The 27,721-nt window shown below is 34.0% G+C and overlaps 1 protein-coding gene across 4 annotated transcripts in view; it reads right to left on the reverse strand.

The window, feature by feature from the left end:
* ROBO1 (roundabout guidance receptor 1) overlaps positions 1-27,721 on the reverse strand; it is a 408,510-nt gene that overhangs the window by 310,508 nt on the left and 70,281 nt on the right. For all 4 annotated transcript variants that reach the window (XM_045851195.1, XM_045851193.1, XM_045851194.1 and 1 more), the window contains exon 2: positions 25,008-25,334. In XM_045851195.1, the coding sequence (XP_045707151.1) occupies positions 25,008-25,334 (327 nt within the window). The remainder of the gene's footprint in view (positions 1-25,007; positions 25,335-27,721) is intronic.

The raw sequence follows: 27,721 nt of genomic DNA on the forward strand, positions 1-27,721 counted from the left end.
CCTTTATTAAGACTTTAACGAACAAATGGGAAAAAATAGATAAAGGTGAATTTATACTATGGAATAAATAGAGTATATATAATGTACTTTAATATCACATGTACTTATGCATTTGGCCAGCCAAATACATAACCAGTAATATGCGAAATATAGACAATCAGATATTGAGTTCTGTTTAGTGAGTACAGGGAGAAATGAGCTAGTTCGAAATGGAACACAAAGTTGTGGTTCTGCTGTGATCACACTATGCGCTGCAGCCAGCTAAACAATGGGCCAAATGAGAGGTCATCAGCAGCTGGTTTGCCCAGCATTCGATATTTAAAACCCGAAGTCAATGCACTTTATTCCAAAATACTAACTAGTAACCTAAAACAATGCCAAAATAATTCATAAAAAGAGTAAAAACTGTATTTACAGTCCCACTGCTCACCTCACAGATTAACTAGAAAATGAAAATAATTTAAAATGCAATCTCTCCATTATAAATAGAAAATCTAGTTCTCTTAGAGGAAAATAATGGACTGATAGTAGCAGATGTATGTATCTTACACTGTTGAGTTTCAATTTATGCTAGTCAAACATTTTATTTCTTTCCCACTTGTGAAATGTTAGAATTCCTGATTAAACTCCAAAATACAAAGAAAAGAGAGAAGCAAGTAGAGATTAAAGGAACACATTACAAAAGCTTTCTTGATTTACAAAACTTTTCTTAAAGGAAAGCACAAAGCTATTGTAATGGTTAAAGACAGGGCCCTTTTATGTGTGCAGATGGGAAGTACTTCTAGAGAGGGTCATATTTCCTTAGGCTAAAGACCAAGGAAACTTAACTGCCCCTGGCCTAGAGTTTTGTGGTGAGAACAATTCATTCATTGAGCGCTAAGATTCAGTAATCAAATTATGAGGACAAGGGTGTGATTTTCATCTTATCTGAGTACAAGTGACGACCAATTCAAAAGAAACAAATGGCAGTAAGAAAATGGAATCTCCCACATGGCTAGGATTTTTAAATGTGTGGCCCCTTATTTGTTCACTTTTTAAATGTCATTTTGTCTAAATCAATGGTTATATAATAAGCCAGAATCATACACTGTTACACAATTTCTAACAATTTTATTATATATGTTTAAATCTTTTCAAAAATCACAAAATAAAACAAAGTTGCATTAATATTTGAAAAAATATACTAAGTAGAGAAATTCACCAAACATCCCATAATACAAGGAAATTTATGAAATTTAACAGTAACAGTAACATCTTTTTTTTTCCTTTAAATACTTCTTCACTCAATGCACATAATGAGATTTGTTGAAAAGTTTAATGTTAGAATGCCATTAGGAACCAGATGGAGAAGCAGTGCATATAACACACTCTTACCCTATGTGCAACTGACACACCGTTTGTCACAGGACCCCACCCACCGTAACACTACCTTAATTCCCAGAGAATGTTCAGAAGGATCAATAATATGAATCAATGTCTCTATTAGATGCAACTTGTTTTGTTTTTGCACACTAGCCGCCTTCAACATAGGTGCTATGGTTTATAATATGGCATTTAATTTTACCAATTTAAACTTAACTAAAACCTTAGGTAAAAGTGGATTTTTTAGATAAGATGCAGTTAAAATATGGTAATATTCACAAGAAATACCAATCAATCATCTGTACTATATGAAAGCACTTTCTGTTAAAGCATCAGCACAGAAGAGTTACAAATAGGCCTATTCTTTTTTTTATTATATTTACTGGATGTTTGGTTGAAACAACAAGACAAACAAAATCATTGACAAAATGAGAGGAGATAAAGGATATGGAAAATAGAGGTCCCACCATCACACATGGCATGATAAGAAAAGGTAACACTACCATCTCCTCTCACAAGGTCAAAATTAGCCTTTGCACTTTGGTCCCCTAGAAGTAAGACATTCAAAACTATGGAATAGAAGTGGTTTAAACTCAGACTTACTCAAGATTATAAAGATATCAAATAATAAGAAACACCTACAATTTTCTCAAAGATAATCCCAATTCTAAAAATAATCAAAATTTGGGAAATATAAAGAAAAATTAGCACTAGGTGTTTCTCATTTGATTTTAACCTGCTTGTGTCAAAGACTCAAAGATTTTTCCCTGGCTGGTATAGCTCAGTGGATTGAGCTCAGGCTACCAACCAAAGGGTTGGTAGTTCGATTCCCAGTCAGGGCACGTGCCTGGGTCCCCAGTGGGAGGCCATGTGAGAGGCAACCACACATTGATGTTTCTCACCCATTCTCCCTCCCTTCCACTCTAAATAAATAAATAAATAGATAAAATCTAAAAAAAAAGACTCAAAAGATTTTTACATCCAATTTCTATTTAAAATTAACTTCATAATCCTCCATGCTTATTTCTAAACAAAATCACAATGAAAAATGTAGATTGGATTAATATAGGTTTTGATCTAGTATAACCTATTTCCAGTACTTCTATAAAAAACTGACTACTGTGTGTTTGCACCCTCTATGTATTTTATTTATAACAATGTAAAAATATTTTTATAGTATTCACTTACTGAGACATGAAGTTTAATTACTAAAGTGAATAGAAATTATATCCATAATGTTTTAAAAATATGCCTATTTAAAAACCATAATTTGTGCAAAAATCAAGTTAAAATACCTAAGATCATTCTTTTTCCCAAAGCTTTATTTTCTAAATTTAAAAAATGTAGTTAACCTACAATAATATTATCAAATGGAATATGGAGATTTGTCTTACAACAACTTCGACAATGAACTGAATATGGTTCTATAAGTAACTGAATTTATAATTTCCAATCCAGTTTCCAATCTAGTTAAACAGTGTTGTTTCCAGGAGTTATTATCCAGCTTATTTAGAGCCTGGATAAACATTACTGGTTTGGATCTGGTATTAGCTGAGAGAGAGAGAGAGATAGAGAATGATGATAGATAGATAGATAGATAGATAGATAGATAGATAGATAGATAGATACAGAAGCCAAGATGGTCTGTTAGAGTTTATGTCCATCTTCTTTTGAACTTGTTAGAACAGGAAGTTTCCACTATTAACCTTAGAAGATATAAATATACCTAAAGTAGAAGAATGACTTAAGCATTAACAAACCAGTTAAAAAGTCAAAAATAAAAAATTTTTACCCTAAGTTCTGAGGCTATATCACTAAATATTCATATCCTAAGTAATAATGGTTAATTTCAGTATAGTTATACTTTCTCTTATAAATATCTAATTTTAAAATAAATCTGAAATACACTGTACCAGCAATGATGTCACCACTTCAAAAAATAAGTATTTATTAAATAAGAAAAGATTAAGCTAAATTACACAGGCTGTTTATTTTTGCCTTTGATATCCTATTAAATATAAATGTAATTTGTTGAGGATCATAAACTATTTTATATCTAGAACTATGACTAATTTTATAAAATCTGAATTTGCATCATCATTCCTCAGCTGCAATAAAGAAAAAAAAAAAGGAGGCATCTTTAAAGAAAGACAAACGCCAGCCTCATGAAGTCCTTAGTCATCCTTTAGACAGGCTTTGGCATAAACTCAGATCATGTCCTAGTAAGATAATTTCTCTGGGGACGTATCATTCACTCAGCTTTGAAGGATTTATCTTAGAGAGATTCATCTGGCCTATTAACAATTCTAATTCAAAGAATTCAAACTAGAAAGCAAGCAAAAAGGAAACAACATTTTTTTTTTTAAAACCCACTCTCAGCTTCCATTCAGAAACTATCTTCCCTCTTTTTATCCCTTACTATGTGAGTTCCAATGTAGAACACAAGCTACTAAAGACAGAGCCAAAATGGTTATGTGATTAATTCTTATATTTCTTTAAATGCATAGCCAATGTTGTGCCATCCATAGCCTTTCAGCACACATTAATTGATGTTGAATAAAACTTGGTAAGTTAAATATTACATATGATGTTTTGAGCAACAAAGCCTGGTGGCACTAGATTTTTAATCAACTATTAAATTAATACATGTATATGAAAAACCTTGTATAAAAATTTATCAGATAATTCTCATTAATTCATTTTCCTGTGACATAAGCTTAAAATACGTTTATGACATTTACATCTATAAACAGAAAATAAATCAGGGTGAACCCCCCATTTTACAAAGAGAAAGAAATACATAAATATTTTGGAATACCAACAGTCCATAACAGAAGCAGAGTATTAAATGTGATGAGAGAAATGTGTTAAAACCAACCATAATAAAAGAGCCACTTATAAAAGCTATTAACCAGAAAAGGTTCTAACATGAGAAAAAAATGATAGTTTTTGTTCAATTTAAATAACTAAACTTAGTATAAACTTTAGAGAACTATTTGATGCTTTTACCAATTAAAGGTGAATCATTCTCCTGTATTTGGCAAATCTGCATTTTTGTTTCATGTTAATTTGCAGCAATCTTTCCTAACTCAGTATTTGCTTATTCTTCAGGGTATAAAAAATTCACCAGGTAGTCAGTGGTAGGGCAGCCAAAAGAAATAAAACACTAGCTCTATTAGATTCTGGCTTTCTTTCTTGAACTTTCCAAATTCACTCTGGTACATTGATTGTTATCAGTCTTTTCAGCTCCCTTCCAAGATGCCAGAAAGCATATACCTGTGAAGTTGAGGACAATGCATCCACCCTCTTTCGTACTTTTAGGAAATCTCATGCAGAAAGGAATGCTCATGAATACCAACATCCTACCACAGTAAGACATTCTGATCTGAAAATATGAGGCATCTGGCAACTCTTCTAATCTGGGTGTGTTTACCTAATTCTCCACCACATGTTTCTGCAACCAATTTAATGCTCATCTCTTGCGGTTCTTTCGGAAACAAAGAAGCATCACCACACTGACATGATTTTTCACATGCTTAGAAATACTTTACCCATTTTAGTTAAAAGGTTAATGATATACTGACAACATGGTATCTCTAAACCTTCCATATCAAAATGAATTATGACTGCTGCCCTCAGAAATGTATGTCATTCAATATTATCAATTTATGTTTGATGACCTGAGCTTTGAACAGCCCAAGTGAGTGCTCAAAAATGGATCTTCAGCAGATTCCCTGAATGGGGGAGTTCAGTCATCTTCTAGGTCAGGCAATGCGCAAGGCTCTAATGAAATACTGGGACATTCACATCACTGACACTTACTAGCCAGAGATGTGTAACTCTCATTTTTTAAGTTGAAGAATTAAGTGATCACATCAACAACATAAAAACAACAAGATCAAGTGTAAAGGAAGTACATCCAAAACAGATGGCCCTAACAGAAAGATGAACATGTCACAAGAACAACCTCATCAATACAAGAGAAAGGGAAGCTTATGTTCACGTTGTAAGCCAACTGAAGCTTTACTGCTTCTCAGCCATTTACCTAGTGAATTGCCTTGTCGATATCTAGGCTTTAAAAGATGACTTATGCCATGTCAGAAGGTCCCAGTTATCGATCTCTCCAGGACATACTGGTCATGTTTTCTAAGAGGTCATATTAGGAACGTTTTCTTCACTTAAAGCCACTCAGTCTTTATATCACAGAATAAGTTGGGGAAGATTAAGCTAATATAGGTTAATTTTCTTAGGCATTCTTAGATGACAATAAAAGCAATAAAAAGAACAACAGCCATCTATCAATCAACTCCTTCTTTAGCTCATCCCAAATTTTACTGAAGATGTTGATTCTTGAGAATTTTAATCCTGTTTTAGCTTGATTTGTCCACAATGCATAGCTATCAAAGCCAAAGCTGAATCCTAAATGTAAATGTATGGTCTCGATCCCCTTGACAGTGGCAGGATGAAAATGTAGGACTTGCACGTGTGAAGTGGAACTTCATGCAAAGGAATGTTAACATTTTACTGGTCCCTGTCTAATTGACTGCAGGTTAGGAAAACAAATAGAAAATAAAACATGAAAACTGTATAATTTAAAACATATTAACTGCCATATTAAGTTATTTTTACCAAGAGACGTAAAATATATCATGCTTTGGCATTATTTTGTGAGATGGTAATTGTCTAGTGTACGAAATAAATTTTTCTTAAGTTTCACTTTTATAATTAAGAATCCCTCATGTTTAAGGAGAGCCTCATTAAATGTGAGAAGCAAAATAACATAGGGATTATGAACATGAGAAAAATGATTTAAACTACCTGAAAGGGAGGATAATAATACTTATTTAACTGAGATTTTGTACCATCTAGAAAATTTATAAATGTAAACCAGTATCTGGCACATAGTAAACACTCAGAGGTATTGGTTATTATCACAATTAACATAGCCCTTCACCTCAACTTCATCCTCAACTTCAAAAAATTTAGCTTGTAACCTCTAATAAAGTTTTACTAAGGGTTAATTTATTCCACTGCATTAAATAGAAATAAACTAATTACGCTAGCTTGGATATTAAAATCCAATATTCTTCCTTTGGGTCTGGATCAGAATTTCAGTGATGGTGCTCCATATATAAATACAATTTCCATAGCTAAGTACTCTCTCTATGGTGCTTAAAAAGATTCCAAACAGCCAAGAATGAATTTAAGCAGTTTAATTAGCCACTTATGTCAGATATATGAACCATTTTTGTAAACACTGAGTACAATATGGGTTATTTTGGAAAGATTCTCTGCAGTACAATAAACACCCCAAATGGAATGTCTCTGAAATAATATGATTCTGTTCTCAAATAAGTCCACCTCTTAAAAACTCAGAATTTTAGTAAAGTAACAATTATAAAAAGAAAAGGGTTATAAGTAGCAGAATACAAATGGGCATGTTTGCATACAGTATTTTTCATAGTTCATTGCCACAAAAACACACTTTTGGATAGGAAACAAAATCTGGCATAAACATTTAAATTTCTCAAACAACTATTACATAAAGGGAAAACAGAATATTTTAAAGAGCAAAAAAAAAGCTATAGCCATCGAATGAATGAATTATATAAAAGTCTACCTAGGTTTCTGTGAGATGGAGGGCATGTAAAGCCAGCCAAAAGACTACATGCTGTGAGAATGCAATCTAAAACTAAGGCTAAAATGTCCTTCAAATATAAAGACCGAACTATATAATCCCTTTTGGGAATGGTTTCCCCATAAAGCAGAAATCTCTGGGAAAATCATGGAGGTATGTACCTTCTGGAAGCAGGCTTCCTCCTTGCCACAAGTGGTCATGACCTACACCCACCAGTTTGTGACAGACTGACCATGCAAAAAAAAAAAAAACCCACTGAAAAATATTAACAAAAATACACAAATTATTAATTTTAAAGACAAGAACATAAAAAAAATAAGAGAAAGATCATAAACATGGCCATCAGAATTGATTAAATGTAAAGGTCTCACTCCGTCCTTCCTTTCTCTCTTCTCTCTCTACTTGTTTATTTGTATAGAACCACTACCTGCTTCTGAGATACTAAGATATCACTGATTACTTAATAAATATAACCACCTCTTATCTGTACAGTGCCTATCTCTGACCTTTCCAAATTACTTTCCAATAGTTACCAATTATGTAATTATTATATAAGATAGCAAATAGCATTGTCTGTGTGCAGATAAGAAAATGAAGTCACAGAGGTTAAGAGACACTAACAGGTAATTAGGAAAGGCCTAGTAATCAATCCCAAGTGTTAAACTTACAGTACATTCATTCACCAAATATTTTCTTGTGTTTTTTTGTACCAGGCACTATTCTAGATCAGCAATGATCCAGAGTGGCAGAGTCCGTGTCCTTTTGGAACTGATACTGCAGGAGGGGAAATCAATGGGTAATGATATAACCTCCTTCAACAGACCTCAGCCCTGTTTTGCTTTTTGTTTGTTGGCTGGGTTGGTTTGATTGTTTGCAAGTCATATACTTTCACAATGGGAAAGGACTTAGACTCTTCCTCATTGGGGGCTGTATATAGCATTGTAGGTTACCATTGGGCAGATTCCAAATAATAAGCTGAATTGGAGAACAAGCTTTGAGAGTTTATAACTCTAAAGTAGCCACCTCTTTTGTATAAAATCTAAAGCCTATTAAGGGTTAAATGACAAGAGGTTTGGGAAGAAGGCAGTGCCCCTTATTCCAGAAGTAGTTACTCCTCTCTCAAGCCACCTCTCTCACTCATCAATTCTAGATCCTTTGACCCTTCACCTACATGAACATCACTAGCTCAACAGCTTTCATCATGAACTGATTCTGCAGTTCCTGAAACACTTGAATGAAGAGATGGAAATAGTCCCTTGATACAGGGACTTAACCTGTGAAATTAATGACCTATGATATCAAATTGGCAAATACTTCATTTAAAACAGTTATATGTTCTATATGCAACATTACAGAGATACCTGAACTCCTCAAAAGAGAGGAGTATTTCAAAGTGTAAACAAGGCTATTAGTAAGCCAAAGTAGAAAGTATATGTATACGTACACACACATATACATATATACACATGTTATAAAATATTATTTGATGGATCTGAAGAAATGGTGCTTTTGAATAATAAAATAGTGATTATAAAGACATGTACACTCAAATTTTCTTATGCACACTTAGTATCCTAAAATGTAAGTTACCTCTAATTTGAATCTATAATTTCAAATTAAATATTAATCAAAGGTACAATTATACCAAACTAATTTCACACACTGCCATTTTAAAGAGTAAAAGCAAACTGAGGTATAAATGGTAAGAAAAATAATCCATAATAACTTTGAGCTAATTGTCACAGTAATTGTAGCATTTCACAGTAAGGTGGAGGGAAGGAATTTCTTTCGTTCATATTTTCCCTACCCAAAATTTCATAAATAAATCATGTTTTAACCCTATTTTTAAAAATCAAAGAAACTTTGATTCTTTAAAACATTAAAAAAAAGCCTTTTTGAACTATAACTGAATCCATAGAACACAATAAAATATTTCCAAAATTTATGTGGCAGGGGCTACTAACTGTTGTAGTAGATTGAAAGGATTATCATCAGCACAACTAAGTCAAACAAAAGAGTAGTTATAACATCAACAACTGTCCTAGTAACTGAATTTTACATCTTACTTCAAGGCAAAAAAAAGAACGTTCTAACACAATGAAATACTTAAGATTTTAAATATTTAAATGTTTATTCTAATTTATATAAAAATATTTTTAAACATTCATATTAAAATTTTACAGCAAATTTTCATATCTTATTATTTTTTAAGTTTAACATTGTAAGAGAAAAGCAGGAATTCCAAAATTTTGGGAAGGATTCTATGTGGTCATACCTTTGATTTGTACTCAAGCAACGTGTGTTAGATTATTAAAAGAAACACTGGGGCATCACGTTATACCACATAGTTAAGTATAATTGTTAAAGAAAAGTTTGTTCCATTTAGGTTAGCTAACAAAGTAGGGAAAAAGTGATGCTTATTTCTATGATGTATTTCCATACATATTTCTTTTTTAATATCCATGCATAGTATCTGCTTTTTAGCATAAATTTTTAAAAATTTAATTTTATTTAAGAGATATGAAATTTTATAATGTGAGCTAATCATCAGGATATGTTTTAAAATAAATTAATATTGTACTTGAAGCTCTTTTTAGAAAAATTATCTGAGATGTGCATAGATTTCACTTCTCATTAGAGTTGTTTTATAGAGAAAGAATTGTTTCTAAATAGGAGGAAAATGAGGAACAAAGCAGACCAGGCAGAAAATTATCAATACTTTGTGCAATCTCTCATTTTAACTGGAGAAACATAATACTAAATTGTGCAACAGCAACCAATATAATGAAAAACTTTCTTTTTCATTGTTGTTGTCAGGAGGGGATCACTTTTACAAACATAGATCCAGTAATAACACATCTTTGTGACTTGTGCTAGGTACAGGTTACACAACAATGTTTAGATTTAAGTGGGAAATACTGACAAGTAAACTAATTGCAGTACAGGAATTATATACTACGATTAATATAAGGTGGTGTGGGTAAAGTTAACCTTGACTTGTGATTGAGGGAGGAGTGAAATATACAGAAAAGGAGGCCTAGAGGAAGTGATGGCTCTGCTGAGCTCTGAAATAAGAAAGTTTTTCCAGCTCAGCAGGGCAGGGGTAGAGAGCACGAGTTCTAGGCCAGAATGCCAGACTCACACAGATTCTTACAAGTCATTGTAAAGAGTTTAGAGTTTAAAAGGGGCAACTGAGAATCTCTGAGTGAGCAACCAAGAGACACGGATCACATTTTACTTGTAAAGAAGTATTACAGGTATCTAGGTAAGAAATGATAGTGATAATAATGAGAAGAAAGGCAAGGGTGTTGGAGATAAGTGGAAAATTCTAAAGCTACTCAGGAAAAAAACATCAGCAAAACTTGTAAGAAAAAAAAATCAGCAAGACCTGGTGATCAACTGATGTGAAGAGATGAAAAGAAAGGAGCAAAGTATCAATCTCAGATTCCTGATCTGCAGGGCTAGATGGACGGTGGTATCATTTTTCTGGTTGGGAAATAACAGAGAAAAGGCAGGGATGGAAAAGAAGGTAAGTCTCACTGTGCACATCTGAGCTAGAGGTCTTACAAATACAGCTGAGTGTAGAATTCTAGACTAGAGATAAGAGAACAGGGAGCAAATCAGGACAACACTGGTAACTGAATACAGAGAGGTAGGTAGCCCACAGAGCAAACAGGGAACAAATCCTCCATGAACTTGAGCATTTCACATATAGGCCAAGAAAGGCTCAGCCAGATAATTAAGAAGAAAATCAATAACATATATGTAGTTGATCTTGCTACCTGCCTATGAAATATCCATTCTCTGTTCTTCCCTTCAACAAAATACCAATTTTTGTTTGGAGAAGACATGGACCAGTTAAAAACACATCTCTCCAAGCACATTTGAAACAAAGAGTGGCCAGGTAACTGAGTCCTAGTCATTGAGTTGTAACAGAATTCTATAAATATCTGGGACATCCAAGATATTTATAGGTTTCCTGATTTTTTTTTTAAAGGATGCTGATTTTGTATATTCCTCCTTCTAGTACAGTACAAAGAGGAGATCCTGAGAGGTGCAGTAGTCACCTTGAAACCACAGGGAGGAAAGCCACATACTAAGGTTGGCAGAGCAGGAAACAGAAGTGAGCTAGATCCTCAACTTCTTGGAGCCACTATACTTTTGTTGTACAGCCTTCAACCAGAATCAAATTTACTGTATTTTTTTACTATAAGATGCACTCCCCCACCCCCAAATTGGGGAGGAATAATGGTTGTTAATGCTGATGTTCAGTTCTATTTACATTTATATTGGTGAAATATTATGTTATTTATGATATTAAATATTTTACCGCATTTTTCGCTTCAAAATTTTTTTCCTATTTTCTTCCTCTAAAACCTAGGTGCGTCTTATGGTCCAAAAATACAGGTATGCCTAATTGGTTAAATTGCCTGACTCTGGTTACATGCAGGAGGATGCAATGCTGACCTAGCTGGGTGCAATGACATCCTGAGAAAGAGAATGTTTCACAAAGAAGGCCAATTGTGACAAATACTTGCAAGAGATAAATTATACTCATTATAAAAAGCAACATTTGGAAAGCTAAGGTCAAAGCTATTGAGAGTAACAGGATATTAGTGAGGGAAAGTGTAAAGCCACACACAGGGCTAAGTACCTCATTGCAAGATTTAGCAAAGCACCATATTTGAATTTTACTATGTTGGGAAATTTGAATGGATTAAACTGAATTCCTGTAATAGCCTTCAAGATACTGATGTAAGAGAAGAAAACTTCCCTGGAAGAAAAAAATGAAAATATAATAGTATATCATATTCTTACTTGTATGTCCTTAAAACGAAGGCACCACACACCTGAACCTGAAGCAGGTACCTCTGAAATTGTATGTCCACTCGCTGATACCAAATATTAAGGTATATCTAAAACGTTTTCTGAGAAAACCAATTTTTTCTGAAAAAAATTTTAGCAGTTTATATAAGTGTGGGAATCATAATAAATTAGATCCCCTACTCATGTTTCATATTATTCATTATTTTAAAAACTCTGAGGTCTTTTGGAAAAAGATGAATTTAAACATAAAGTTTGTATATAGAAGTATTTCCAAATTATTTTTAATAGGTCATAGAATCAATTCACTGTTTTATATATATGTACATATCATACACACACACATATATATCTTCAACTGAGGACATGCTTATTGATTTTAGAGGAAGGGGGACAGAAAGAGAGAGAGAGAGAGAGAGAGAGAGAGAGAGAGAGAGAGAGAGAGAGAGAAACATCAATGTGAGACAGAAACATGGATCAGCCGTCTCTCGTACACACCCAACAGGGAACCAAACCTGCAAACTTGGCATGTGCTCTGACAGGGAATCAAACCCAGGATATTTTGGTTTATGGGATGATACCCAACCAACTGAGCCACACCAGCTAGAACCACTGCACCATATTTGAAGAAGGTCCACAATGAAATATTTAAATGTGAGCCATGTCAATAACAGTTGCTTTATAAAACCTCACACATATATCTGTTATGAAAGAGATGCCATGTACTAATATATGGAGAATACCTATCATTTCACAAATATTTAGTGGATTTTAAATCTAATTGTGTATGAAAAGATGACTGACTCTGGGAGCTGAAAGCTTATTCTAAATGTAACCATATATGGCATTAGTTTGTCAGCTTTCACCTTCTTGAAAAGAAGAGATACATTCTTCAGGACCACAAAAAATTGAAGGAGGAAACCTAATAATATGCCTAGCACAGGAAATAGCACGATACAACAGCTACCATTTATAGAGTGCTCTGTCAGCCAGACACTGTTCTAAGCACTTTATGTGTATGCACATCAATTTATCAAACCCTCTCCAAACCTCTATAAGGGGAATAGAATTAATATCCCCATTTTACAGGTGAGGAAACTGAAGCATATAGAGGTTAAATAAATTCACCAAGGTCATAGAGCTATGCTAATGAAAATTTATTGAGTTTGTTGGGAACAAAATTTGCTTTAACTTAATGACTGAATTATTTGTAACTAACTATGAACAGTTTCTATGATGTACCCTACTGCCATGGTACAGGTTTAATAGAACCCAAAAGTAAAGTTTTTTTTTTTTAAAAAGAACCCATTACATTAAAACAACATAAACCCTTCTTGGAGTAGGTCATTAAAAATATATTGTTATTCACCTGGGATTGATGATTAAAATTTTGAGGGATGTTTAAAGAATTATAACCAACATAGTCCAGGGGAAAAAATTCATGGAAAAACATACAGAGACCTAAATGGTGATTACTTTTTAAAAAGAGAAAGAAGGAAAGAAAGGAGAAAATGCTAAAGAATTGACTTTATTGCCAACCAATCTTAGTATCTGACCACAAAATTAAGGTTCTTCAAGTTTTTAGTTTTGGTGATTTGGGCTAAAGATGAGAACAGCAGAAAGAAGGCAACAGTCAGCATGTTCTCAATCCACTGCCCACTGAAATATTTCTCCAGTCCTGTGGAATTTTGTATCATTGCTACTTTTTTCCTGACATAATCCCAAAGGAAAATATACTATAATAATATTTTCCAAGAATTCCCTAAAACAAGATTCAACAAGGTTGCAACCTGTCCCACACTTCCACTATAGAACAAAGAAAAGTCACTTGGGTAAACTCTGACAGGTGCCGAGTTATACAAGCAAAATGTTCTCTGTGTCCTTCCATGTCAAACAGACATATCCATTTTCTGGTGTCTGAGATAAGAATTTGATTAAAGGTAACTTAATGTTACTCAATCTAGAAAAAGTACAGTATTATCTAGTAAAGAGATTAGTAAAGACATGGAGACGGGGCAATTGTGACAGAATCTAAATCCTTTGGGGAGGGGGCATTTTTCCCATTTTCTTTTTAACTTTCTGGCTTTTTTTTTTTCTTCAAAGTTTTACTCCTTGATTTAGTGAATCAGACTGAAAACGTCCCCATTAGGCATGCTAAATAATTTGGTCATAAACTTTTATTTCTCTTGACAAGTATAAAATGTCATACACACTATTAAAATTTCAATTTAGACTCTGGTTAAATATGACACAACTTAAAATGCTCCTAAAGCTACAATTTCCACCTCAGATACTAAGAGACTGAGGTGAAAAGCTGTTTTATTTATATTCAGAAACCCAAATTGGACATCAGATATACTTGATTAATAATCAGGTCCCACATAATGATCTTCAAACATGAGCAACTATAAAAAAATGGCTTTTTTCTTATCACTTAGTATGTAAAATGAAAGACTTACACTGTAGCATAGGATTTAAGTAAATTTAAGTTATAACTCTGTGTTAACATGTGCTAATGCATATGAAGGACAGTGACGATGGAGGCTTAGATACTCTTTTGCTCTGAAACTCTTTTAATGCAACAAATGATCTTCAGATAACTCAAACTAAACGTCAACAAAATAGATTAAATGACTTCCAGTACAGACCCTTCCTGCACAGTTTAATTTCTGTTAATAAAACCCAGTCTTTCTATAGTTTTCATGATAGAAAACATAAAGTAAAAGAATTTAGCATTTCACTTTTGGGTTATGTTAAGTAAATACAGTCTTCCATGAATTTATGTCAAAACACCGAAGATGATTTCATGTATTATTTTCCATGATAAACACTGGTATGGACATTAATAAAGGTTTAACACCTTACAAGTGGCAAACATTCCTCTACAGGAAACATTTTCTTTTTCTTTCTCCACCTAGGAAAATGTATTTCTCTGCTCTTCGAAAGTTAATCCCTAACATACCAGTACACCCCCACCCCCTCCACACACAGTGCTCACAAGCTCACCCTCGCTTTCTCCCCCCACCTCTCTCTTCCCCTCTTTCTCTCTCTTCTTCTCTCTCCTTCTCTCTCTCTTCATTTCTGCTCCTGACTTGCTGTTTCTACCAGTCTCTTTCATGTCCCCCCCATTCTCTCCTGCCCCACCCCTCACTGTTTTAAAAACCCACAACAATTCACCTAAAAATCATGTTTTATATGCTTCTCTTAAAAAAAAAAAAACAAAAATCAAAAAAGAGAAATCAACCACACTGGACTCACATTCCCAAAAGTTATGTTTGACTCTAAGGAAGAATTAGGGATCCATCAGCACCAGTTTGGAACAATGTGCACCTGTGCTTCTCAAACCTGAATTTTATGAGTCACCCTGGAACATTATTAAAATACAGATTCTGATTCAATCGGTCTGGAGAATAGCCCAACATTTGGCATCTCTCATTTGCTTCCAGGTTTTCTATCCCCCAATCCAGGGCTGCTGGTCCATGGTCATATTTTAGGAGAAGCCTCTATCTGCTGCCTGTGGTAGAGTAAGTCCTTCCCACACCTGAGTCTGTCTCCCCCAACAGCGCTAGATATGACATGACCATCCACCTGGGTTTCTACTCTTGTTTATCCCCCTATCTTGTCTAGTTATTTCAGCATCTAGATTTCCAGTTTTTACATCTTATTTTAACTACGTTTTTATTTAAAAATTTATTTCAGCCCTGGCTGGCATAGCTCAGTGGATTGAGCACGGGCTGTGAACCAAAGTGTCGCAGGTTCGATTCCCAGTCAGGGTACATGCCTGGGTTGCAGGCCATGACCCCCAGCAACCGCACATTGATGTTTCTCGCTCTCTCTCTATCGCTCTCCCTCCCTCCCCTCTCTAAAAATAAATAAATAAATAAATAAATAAATAAATAAATAAAAAGAAAAATCTTAAAAAAATAAAAATAAATTAAAAAATAAAAATTTATTTCATCAGACACAGACCAAAGCAATGGCTGCAATGAAAAATTTAAAACATTACATGCTGTCATTTCCCTTTGTTTCTCATCAAATTTACTTCATTAAATATAAATCTACTGAATATGACAACAGCTTTAGCTATACAGATTACTGGCAAAGGATAAGAATGCAGATAATTCTACTTAATACTTACTTTGTGTAATTTTTTTTTCCTTAACCAGAAAAAAAAAAAGTAAAGATGGTTAGGTCCTGTTTTGTGGATGTAAAATTTTTCTGGGGCTTCAGAAAACCACTTCAGATACTGTCAACACCATTTCCTTATCAGTCAGGAAGTTTAAACCTCTTCTTTTCCTATCAGATAGTCATTCTGGTTGATGTTACTGGGGGTGGGGGTGGTGATTACTACACTTACAGAGCTATTTCTATACTTTCAGAATCTAAAAAAAGGAACTCACTTGGATTTTTGTACTGCCACAAGTAAGCCAAATTTCCTGAATAAGGTTATCCTCAGAAGAGATACTTAAATATCCCAGAACCTTGGTGGGAGGAGCAGGGTACCTCCCAGGAAAGTAGTGTCCACTGACTATGTTCTAAGTACTGTGCTTTCGGTTGAGTGAGAGCATGTGAACAGCTTGACTTTACAAAGTGATTGTGTGGGAAATGAATAAAAGGTGGGTTAGGCCATTCCTTGAAGTGGCATTATGATGTTCATTGCACACGGAATAAAAGACCCCCAAGTCACATGTTAGTCATTTCATTTGTAAGTTGCCAGGCATAATAATGCTAGGCACCTGGGTCACACAATGGTTCTAGAGGTGACCCTCAAGCTGTCCGGACTGACCAGTGGAACAGGAAGAGAAGCACATTCAGGGCTGAAGGAACAGAGAAAAGTGCAATTTCTTGGGACTGCGGTGAGCTGGAGTATTCTGAACTACTGTTAACCATTCAAAGCTAACATAATTTAGTGCACACTGTCATCTCCACTTGCATGGGCATAGACTTGACCTTGACTTTGCCATCACCAATAACTGCATCTCTTGCAAAATCTTAACTTCTGTCTCATCCACCAAAATTAAGCCAATCTCTAAATCTATCTAATCCTCAATGTTCTTTTCATGTCTTTTACTACCACTTGCTTCAAACTAGTACTGCCTCCTACCTGGAACGCTACGAGAGCTTCCTAATTGGTTTCCCCAATCTTTCTGCAACTCACTCTCTACACATGTAGTACTAAAGTACCACATCAGTGACATCTTAAAATGTAAATCAGATCATATCATCTCCACCATGGCCTAAAAATCTTCTGTGGCTCTCACTGCACTACAGTCAAACATCATTAACCTAGCTATAGGCCCCTGAATGATCTGCCCCTAACTATCCCTCTAACTATTTTCCTTATTCATATTAATCATTTTTCATTTTCTTAAATATGCCCAAGTCTATTATTTTCTCATGGCCTCTTAGATGTAATGTTCTTTTTGACTAAAATGCTTTTTCTTTTGCTCTGGACCTTGGTAATACCCAGACATATTTCAGCTGTGAGCTTGACCCCGATCCTTCCTGGTACTTGTCACAATTTCTAAGCATAAAGTCACTGCATGTAAATTGCAGTATAGTGGGGATTGGATTATCACACCAATTCCCACTGTACTATAAGTTTCATGAAGGCAGAAACTATCCTTTTGCTTCACAACTGAATAGCAGGAACTAAGCAGAATGCCTAGAAAGAATTATTTCGGGAAAACCACCAAATTTTTCAGGTAAACTGTATCTTGGTATTCTTCATTATTTTATTTAATGTTTGTTATTTTAAAAATGACATTTTCAATGCACACACTGTGTAACAAGAGACAGAAAAACTTTTGTGCCCCCAGACATTCAATAGTACTATATTCTAACTTGACACAAAAAAGGTACAACTGATCATTAATGACAGCTTAAGTTAATCTATACTGTATTAATTAAAAATTAAAATTAATTATACTAATAAGTTTTAAGAATGTTTTACCAAATAAACTTACCACTGAAGCAAAACTTTTAAAGTAAATACAAATGATTCTCAAGTTACTCTGTATATGTGGGAAAGACTTCTAGCATTTAACCATAAGTAAATTAGAAGGATTAAAACAGGTAATATGATGATAAGATTTAAGAGATAACTAGATTCATCTTGTTATTTTATTATTTTTTTAAAAGAAAGTAGTGTTGATATGAGGAGACACTGCCAAGAATTTCCCGTAGATTATTAAATAGTGAATTGATTTTCTGTATGCCTCAAGGGACTTTATATCTAAGCATCAAGTAGTGTTGAAATAATCATCTGAGTAATTTCAGCATGCATGAACACCACCTACTTCTTGAGAAAATAAAAAGAGTGGCTCATGAGACTGGTAATGGCATATATAACCTTTAATCCCAAGGTTACTGAATTGAATCTGGTCCAGAACCTCTACCTAGCACTATTAAGCAGCCAGAAATGGTTTTGTAGCATCTAACCTAGACAGCACAATTGTTCCCTTTAGTTGTTATGCCATAGCTACGTGTTCCAACACATCCGATGTCTTTCTTGGCCATCTGAGAAAAAATGGAATATTAAAATGGTTTTCCTTACATATAGGAATGTTAGGATATCTAGAAGGCTATCCACCAAAATTGCAACAGCAGTGAGTTCTAAGTAATGAAGTCACGAAACCATGCATGTATTTAAAAGTGTGTTATAGTGAACACATATTAGTTCTATAATCAGAAGTAAAATTTTAAGTTACTTAAAAATAATCTCTAAGCTTATTAATCATCTCCCTTAACTTGTGATAGGAAGTAAAGAAAAGAAATTGTATAATGTGTCCCTAACTCTAAAATCTTTCCATAAATTTGCTAATGATTAATATATAGCAGTTATGTGAACATATATCTTGAGCCTATAATTTGTTTAACTAAGAGTAATTTTAAAGTAGAATACATCATGTTAGTTTTCATGAGTGAACAGTACATTCTCTGACACAGCCATCCCCTCTACCACCAACATCCAAATGCTCAGCAAACTTTGTCCTTTTCTGCTAAAACACCCACTGAAACTCAAAGCTCTTTATGCCCGTCATCACTACCATCTCTTGCATGCATTACGGAACATGGGTTTTTGCTTTCATATTCATATTAAATACTCCTTGGAAAGACAGAACAAAAATTTGAAAAAAATCTTTATGTGCTTTCAAAAGAAAAGACAGCTATCTTCTCTATTCACGGGGCAGCCAAAGGATCCTGCCCTTTACCAACAAATACAGAATTAACGCCACATTCACTTGAAGATATAATATCTACACTTCACTTATCATAATACAATTGAAATCTAGTATTTGGATGCAACAAGTGGTCAGAGACTTATTACTTACATCATTGTGATGTCATGATTTTTCCCTGACTCTCTGATTTTGAAGGTGATAAAGTAACTATAAACTCAATAAAAAAGCCAAAAATAATTGTTATAAAAAGCAGTGTTATGGCCTGAATGTTTGTGTACCAGCCCCACACCCCCAAATTCGTATGTTGAAGCCTCAATGCCCATTGTGATAATATTTAGAGGTGGGACCTGTGGAAGGTAATTAGAGTTAAATGAGTTCAGGGAGGTAAAGCCACCCCGATTGGATTGGTTCCCTCATGCATGAAAGAAAGAATCAGAGTGAACTCTCTCCTCCGTAGGGGAAACCAGGAAGAACACTCACCATCACTGACCATACTAGCGGCCTGATCTCTGCTTTCCCATCCATCAGAACTGTGAGGAATAAGTGCTTGTTGTTTAAGCCACCCACTATATGTTATTCCTGTTATGGCAACCCAAACTGACTAAGCAGGTAGCAGCAAAAGAATATATTCTGACTGACAGTAAAAGCTCAAGTTTTTAATAAACATAATCATGTCACAGACCTTAGCAATATTGCTGAAGTAAATAAATATATAAATTTCAAAAGAAAAACAGATTATTCCAATTGCAAAAGTTACTAAAATTATTTTTATTTGTTATTTAAACAAAAATGACTTGAGTCAATACTATTAGCATGTCCTATGTTAGCAATAAGGATCCAAAGGCCAATTTTTGATACCACCAATTTCAATTCAAGATGAAATTTAAGATATTCAACACATGCTTTACTTAACCTGAAATTAATTTAAGAAAATATAATTACTGAAGCATTTTATTCAAATTTTAATGTATTAACACGCATATCTTCAACTTCATAATGAAGTCAAAACTGACTCTATTTTTGAAGTAAGGAGCATCTGATCCCATCTATATAAATAATTCTAGTGTCTGACCATACTGGAGGTAAACAGAAAGAAGCAGTGAAAACAACAGCATCAACAATTAGACTTATAATTTATAATTAATTATGTGCCAGTCACTCTGCTACACACTTCATATGCATTATTTCATTTAAGCATGAACTAATTTTGAAACAAAGAGTCAGTGCATTTTAGAATATAAGTATACAAGCAAGTGAAAAGATACTGTAAAATCATGAAATTACATAAGCCTTTAAAATTCTTCCTGTAAATATGAAAACAAAAACAAGATATATAAAAAGGAAACAACCAGTATTTTAGAGATGCAATGTAAAAGTTTCAACTTCAAAAATAAAAAGTCTATCAGGGAACAGTGTGTGTGTGTGTGTGTGTGTGTGTGTGTGTGTGCAAGCAATCAATCAATATTTTATAATATAATGGCATAATCTATTTCCACATGCTTATCTGAACAATTTCATCTCCAAGAGTAATCCTTCCTTTCATCTCCCATGGTCCAGATTTTGAAAAGATATTCTACTGTACCTAGGTAAATAAATACATGACTACTTAGCATACATGGTCAGTTCACTTTCCCATTTCCCCCAAATGAGGAAAATTGGGTAATTCAAATTCGAAGTCACTTTAAGGAGCAGCAGCTTCAGTGTTAATAACAACAAAAGATCATAATGTACTCTAAGTTGTGGGAAAACAGTACTTCAAAATACAAACACTCACCTCAAAGTCATTTACTAAAAAGCACTCTAGTAATAAAATGTGGTGTAACTTAATCTTTGATTAATTGGAAAAAATGTTTTTTTTTTCAGGATAGTTCTTCTGTGATTTTGCTGCTAAGACAGCCTGCAGATGTCTACCTAGCCTGAAGGGAATTTCCCTTCCTCAGGAGAAAACAGCTTCAACAGGAAACAAACAGCCATATGCTGACTGTGCACTGCTTGGCAGATGACGTAGAGAGCTACGGTTTACAATGGGAAGCATAAGGGTCTGGGTTCAGATGAATTTTCCTTAAAATCCAATGCAATTACTCAAGATCAAATTATTTATTAAATATTAAGTTGTATGAAAGAATGGGATCTGGTATAAAATGGAGTTTTAGATTTTATAATCAATAATGTCGGGTATAGGAGATTAGATCCATAAATATTTTCCTTAGAGTTAGTAGATTCTCAAATAAAGCTAATACAAAACAAACCAAAAATATTACTTGCAAGACCATTTTAAAAGCTGAGTTTAAAACTGAATTAAATAGTAAGTTTTCATAAACCTCAGAAATAGCAATACCTTCCAATCTTTCTAACTTAATGCCCCCACCAAGACATATCATTCTGGGTTTGCAAAGAAAAATAATACATACAAAACAAATTTTAAAATGTACATATGATTAGGAATTATTTTCTTTTACAGATGTAATCTTCTAAAAATTCCCAAGTAGAAACTTTAGGTACAAGGATTACTATGTATTTCTTAGCATTCTAATTTTCAGACTTTACAATTGGGTGGATACGTTTGACCAGATCAAAACTAAGTTTCCAAGAGCAAGGGCAACAGCCCTCACCACTGTGCCAGGATCAGTGCCGGAAGGCTGGCCAGAGCCTGCACCCTGTGTCTGACTGACCTGGTCATGATTAGGATTTACACCGAAGCTGACTGTCCTAAAGATGACCAATAAATACAATTCTTTTGGTGCATTATTTCAATTTAAGTAAATATTAAAAATATAATACAAGAATATTATTATTTCTATACAGAAACAAAAGATTTTAAATGACTTCCACATCTTTTTTTTCCAATGTTTGAGAGATTGACAATTGTTAGGAACCAAGAAATCCAGTTGTTGTTACAGCTGTAAAACTTGGTTTAAAGGCAAATAAAACAGATACATGTTTTTAAAAGAACTGCCTACAACTGTGCTGTGAAACCTGTGTCGCCTCAAGACACTTTTGTTGATGCTATTACTTTAGGCTACAGCTTCACTGAGAAATCTGATGCAATCCTTGCCTTCCTGGGTCTGAACCTTCGGGAAGAAGAATGGTTCTCACTGAACTTCTGATACGTAAACTAAAGAATAAAAAAAAAAGTAGTAACATTCTCCAAGAAAAAAATAAAACTAAACTACAACAGTAGTTTATAGATTTAACCTACATCAAATATGACTGACCCATGTTTCCCTGCCCCCTCCTGCATTGGTTATTTATGCATATTACTAAATGCCTGGATGTGAGGACACAAACACAATTAAAAATGGTGAACAAACAGCAACCACTGTTTAAAATTAATAACTAAAATACATGTGACTTCAATTCCTGTATATCTATCTACTTGTATTGTGCTGAAACATGAATTTACTAAATAATAGCTTCCAAATTTTTTAAACACACAAAACCATTTTAACTGCAAAGTGCTTATTTTTCAATATAACTTGTGTCCAAATAATATAATGTACCCAAATAAAAACATGTTAATTATTACAAGTAAATCAGTATAAAAATTATTGGAAGTAAACACTATTCAAACATTTTTTCAAGGTTTTAAATAATTATGTTATCACTAACAAGGATCCTTATTATCAAACTATCCTTATTAATATCAAACTATATTGGATAAATATATAATATATATACCTTTCTCTCTTTTCTGTATATGAATTATTGTTGAATATGATCTTTAAAGTATTATTTTAAAATACTTTAAAGCACTTTTAATGAATTTTAGTCAGGAAACCATAATATTATTTTTTCTCTGGAGCTTGAAAACATTTGGGAGACATAATGAGGAATATTATCAAAATTTGTGAATCATGCATTATTAAGAGACTACATATTTGAATATATTACTGGTAAAAGTTATATAACGATCTATTGTCTGCTCTCAATTCCATGAAGGTATATTTGATGACTTAGACTGGAACAGCTTTTTCCATAATGAACTCTCAGGGCAACAGAGCATCTAGCTCAGAAAGAGAACTGGAAACTTAAGAGTGTTTTTTAAAATATTGACACAAAAGCCAGATTAGAAAAGACAGCTCTCTAAATCCCAGTGCATTAAGGCTATCTTGATCATCTGAGGAAAAACTAAAGATGTTTTAAAAAGGAAGTTCTAGAGGGTAAGCATTTAGACCTTCTATTAAAGTCTATAAGCTTTTCTGTTTTAATTCTGACAACAATAAGGATACAAGTAAAGTAGAAAATATAGCACAGAAACACGAGATAACCTTTGATATTTCTGTCAGTACACACTTCATTTATAGGAAACTATAATTCTGAAGAATAAACAATCCCTCTTGATCTTCCCTCCTGATCTTCAGTTCATTACCTACCTAAAAAAGGAGATGGCCTAGGTTATCTACGTCATTTTTCTTGATTCTCTGAATTTTTTGTCAGATACTAATTTAAATGTGTCTCTACAGGTAATAATTAATCTTAAATATCAACATGTCAAGAGTAAAAAAAAGATCCTCATCTCATAAATTTCAAAGATGACTTTATCAAAACACAGTGAATATCCTTCTATGAGTTGCATCTTTGAACTTCTTTTGCTTGCTCTACATTTAAAGCTGGTTTAGGAAAAGAAAAACAGCTTTCTGTTGAGATTATAGATTTCATACATTCATTGATTTAGTACTAAGACCTGGACTAAGAATCAAGGCAATATGAGAAAATACAATAACATCATCATCAATTAACTGTGAATGGAGAAATATAAACATGGGTTTCAAGTAAATGTTTTTAAAAATGTGAATGGCTACTTCTGACAGTTTTAAATGATTAATTTTTTAAATTTTCTCCAAATTTTGTTCTTTTTATCAGAAATCCTTGGCAGTCTGTCTCGGTTTAAGTACTACTACGTGGTTCTGTGAGTGCAATCAAATCATCTAAATGTTCAGGGCCTGATTTCACATAATAAAATGATTGAGTTAAAGTAATCTGTCTCTAAATTCCTTTCTATTTCTATAATTTTATAATTATCTGTGATTCTGAATACTTAAGTTCTAGTTGAATGTTGGAGACATTGTTAGAGATTATGAAAATCAATTATATAATTAAAATCCTGAACACAAATTATAACAAAATATCAATCATCATATAAATATATCATTATGTACAGTTTTCCATATAAGCTTAAAATAAATTCCACCTAAATTTCATTTGTCTCTCCAATCCCTATCCATTCTCAGTTTCTGTCACATACTCTGTATATATATACACAGTGGGACTATTTCAAAGGAATGAAACTTTCTTGCTAACTCTTACATGCTTATTTAAAATAAGAAAGCCCAACACTTATTCAAATATAATACACATCTAAACTCTAGAAATAACAATGTAATCATTAGTGAACAAGTCTTTCTTGTGGTAATTTCAGGAGAGCTGCCTTTAGTATCTATACACAGAAGCTGAACCACTTGAGGATTGGGAGCACACTATGGTAGCCAAGAGAATAAAGTATGAGGCATACACAGACACACCTCTGGGTGTAGCTTACCCAAAGTATAATCTATTTCTAAGAATTAGAGACAATTTAAAACTGTACTTTTCAATACCAGTTGAAAGGATTTCTCCTAATGAAGACAAATGAAAAACACCCCACACTATTCTTTTACAGAAACATACTATACATTCATTCAATATACTTAAAAGCAACAATGGAGGGGGGATCAATTTTAGTGGAAATGGTCGACGGAAAACAGCTCCAAATTAAACAAAAGTAAAATATTTCAACAACTATATATAAATCCTAATTACACTTGAATAACCAGCTAGAATGAGAAATACAGAAAATTCAAACAAAGAGTGAATTGTATTCATATTCAAAGCTAGAGATCTTCCTCAAGTAAAGCCTGTGACAGAGGTTTGACATTTTATTGCCATTATCAAGGCAAATGACCCCACTCTGCCGCCACCCCCCCGCCCCCCCAGAAAAACAGAAAGCCCGTTTTACTTACTAGCTACCTCCAGCGATGCGTTGTGGCTCACAGCCTCTCCGAGGTAATTCCTTGCTACACAGATGTAGACCCCTTCATCTGGCCTACTTTTTCGTCCATGCACTATTCGTAAGAAAAATAAAGATCCACTTGGCAGCAACATTCGATGTGAGCGAGGGTCATCTTTGTCTGTCTCCACTCTCTCCCCTCCTTTGTACCATTCAATCGTGGGTGTGGGGCGGCCCTCAGCTTTACAGTTCAATGTTGCAGGTTCTCCTTTTGAAACAATTAGGTCTGAAGGGTGTTCAACAATTCGAGGTGGAAAATCTTCCTGACGAAGACGGGAGCCTGAAGAAGAATTGACAAAATAGCTTCATGTTATCTCTTGAAAACAGCAAAAGTCTTATTTCAGAAGACTAGGCATTAGCGCTGCTCTTTAAACACTGCATAATACAGACCCACTCTTCCAAACCTCTTCCTTAACTAATCCTTCTGGTGTCACCTTGACTACACCTTCCAGTTCCTGAGTCCTTTTGACCCTCCACTTACAAAGTGCTCTGCTTTAAACTCTGCCTGTAGGAATCCTGCCTGCTTTTCAAATCTCTTGTCCATAAATCCTTTCGGAACCCATCACCCTGTCTGTTTGTACCATGTATGTGCTTATTTTTGCAGAGGAATTTATTAAGAGAATTGTCGAGTATTACAAAAATTGGCATGACTTCCTGGAATTTCCTTTTTAACCAACATCAATCAGCACTTTAACAAAACATATACTATATACTAATGAACATTTATATTCAAACATGTACTGAAACTTTTCTTTATAGAAACTTTTATATCTTTCTAAATAATATAATAAAATTTTTTAGAGTTTTTATTAATAAATTAAGTTCATTACTCTCCAATAATTATGTTGATATTTTAATAGCCTTCCAAGATATGTGAAATCACTGAGTTTAAATAATTAAATAAATATTAAATGAAAAAGAATATTGGGTAAGGGGCCACGGTTCAGGGGTGTCCAACCCCCAGCCCATGGGCCACATGAGGCCCAGGATGGCTATGAATGTGACTCAACACAAAATCGTAAATTTACTTAAGACATTATGAGATTTGTGTGTGTGTGATTACGTTTCACAAGGTATTTAATGTGTGCACTAAGACAAGTCGTCTTCCTCCAGTGCGGCCCAGAGATGCCAAAAGGCTGGACACCCCTGTGTCTAAACCTTATGTATTCCACAATAAATAAAGTTCTGACAGTAAGCGTCATCAAAATATTCTGTGCCTGTACCTTATTTTCCCATTGACATTATAATCTCTAAAACAGATCAGCTTCATATGTTTAATACTCCTACCATAGATAAATTTAACATGTAAACTACTTAGAGATTTCTCAAATTCAAAAGCCCAAGGCTTAATTTCATTGTGCTCTAAGCCTTGTCCTCAAATAGTGCTCCAATATCAACGAATAACAAAAAGTAAAAACCAGTCTTCCTTGACACCACCATTTCTGTCCTCTAGTCCTCCCCTAAATTTCTCAAATCAATCTACTCATCTCCCATTTCTACAGCCAGCTACCATCCCAGATCAAACTCCTACCAATCCCCACCAGCATAGGAAAGCTCTTAAATAGCTTCACTTCAATGTAGCAGATGAAGGCTTTGAAATGCAAATATAATCTGGGTCCTCCCCTATTTCAATGGCTCTTAAAATAAATGCATTGCTCTTAAGATAAAGTCCCTAACAAGACCTATAAGAGCCAGAGTGTTCATTCCCCTCTCTAGCTATCCGAACTTCCTCCTCCATTCCTTTCTCTGCTTTCCTCATCCCAGCCTTCTGTTAGCTCCGAAAATATTTTGAGTTTTTGAGTTTCTGCTTTCCACAGGCCTGTACCTGCCATAGGGTCTGAGCACAAAATGATCTTTCCCTAGTTTACATACACCCTTTTTTCAAATCTCTGTTCTCTCTGATCTTTACAGCAAAAATTAAGTGCTTTTAAAATAAAACTATATAACTATCTTGGTAAGAATGACCAGAATTACAACATAAATTTATTTGTTTGATACTTGGAATACTGTCTGCCTTTTCCATTGCTCTGTGAGGTTGGCAGCGAAGGGGGGCGGGGGGGAGGGTCCATCCAAGTCCACTCACAGATGCTTCTCTTACACTTGGCTGAGTGCTGAGCATACTATAGGTAATCAGTAAATATGTGTTGACTGAACAAAAAGTGAATAAACTGTTGACAGGAAAGACCTGTTTGAGTGGAATGATCTTAAGCTTAATAACCATGCATATTACAAAGAGACTTTAAAAGATTTAATTTTTTTAATAGTGTGCATAACCAATATGCATAATATTTGACCTTCACCAGACTGTAAGTTCTACATGGAGCTTATTTATATCTCTAATTTTTAACTACTGCAATTAACATTTTTCTTAATGAAATCAATAAATGAATGATAAAACTAAAAGATCTATTATTTGCTTTTATCTACCATGAAACAACTATATATACAGGATAGAGCACAAACAACACCCCTTTTATTACAAAATCTTTCATTACAAAGTCATAAGCATGTAATTCTGTAACACACTCAACCACACCATATGACATTTTAGGTGAAATGTTCAAATTAAAACTATAAATTATTACACCCATATTATTACCCTACCAACCACACTCAAGCAGACATTACTTCTGCCAAACTCTGTGTGTGTTTATGATTAATAGTTTT

The sequence above is a fragment of the Phyllostomus hastatus genome, unplaced genomic scaffold (genome assembly GCF_019186645.2).
Source record: "Phyllostomus hastatus isolate PE091 unplaced genomic scaffold, TTU_PhHast_1.1 phas_contig_86, whole genome shotgun sequence".
Lineage (NCBI taxonomy): Eukaryota > Metazoa > Chordata > Mammalia > Chiroptera > Phyllostomidae > Phyllostomus > Phyllostomus hastatus.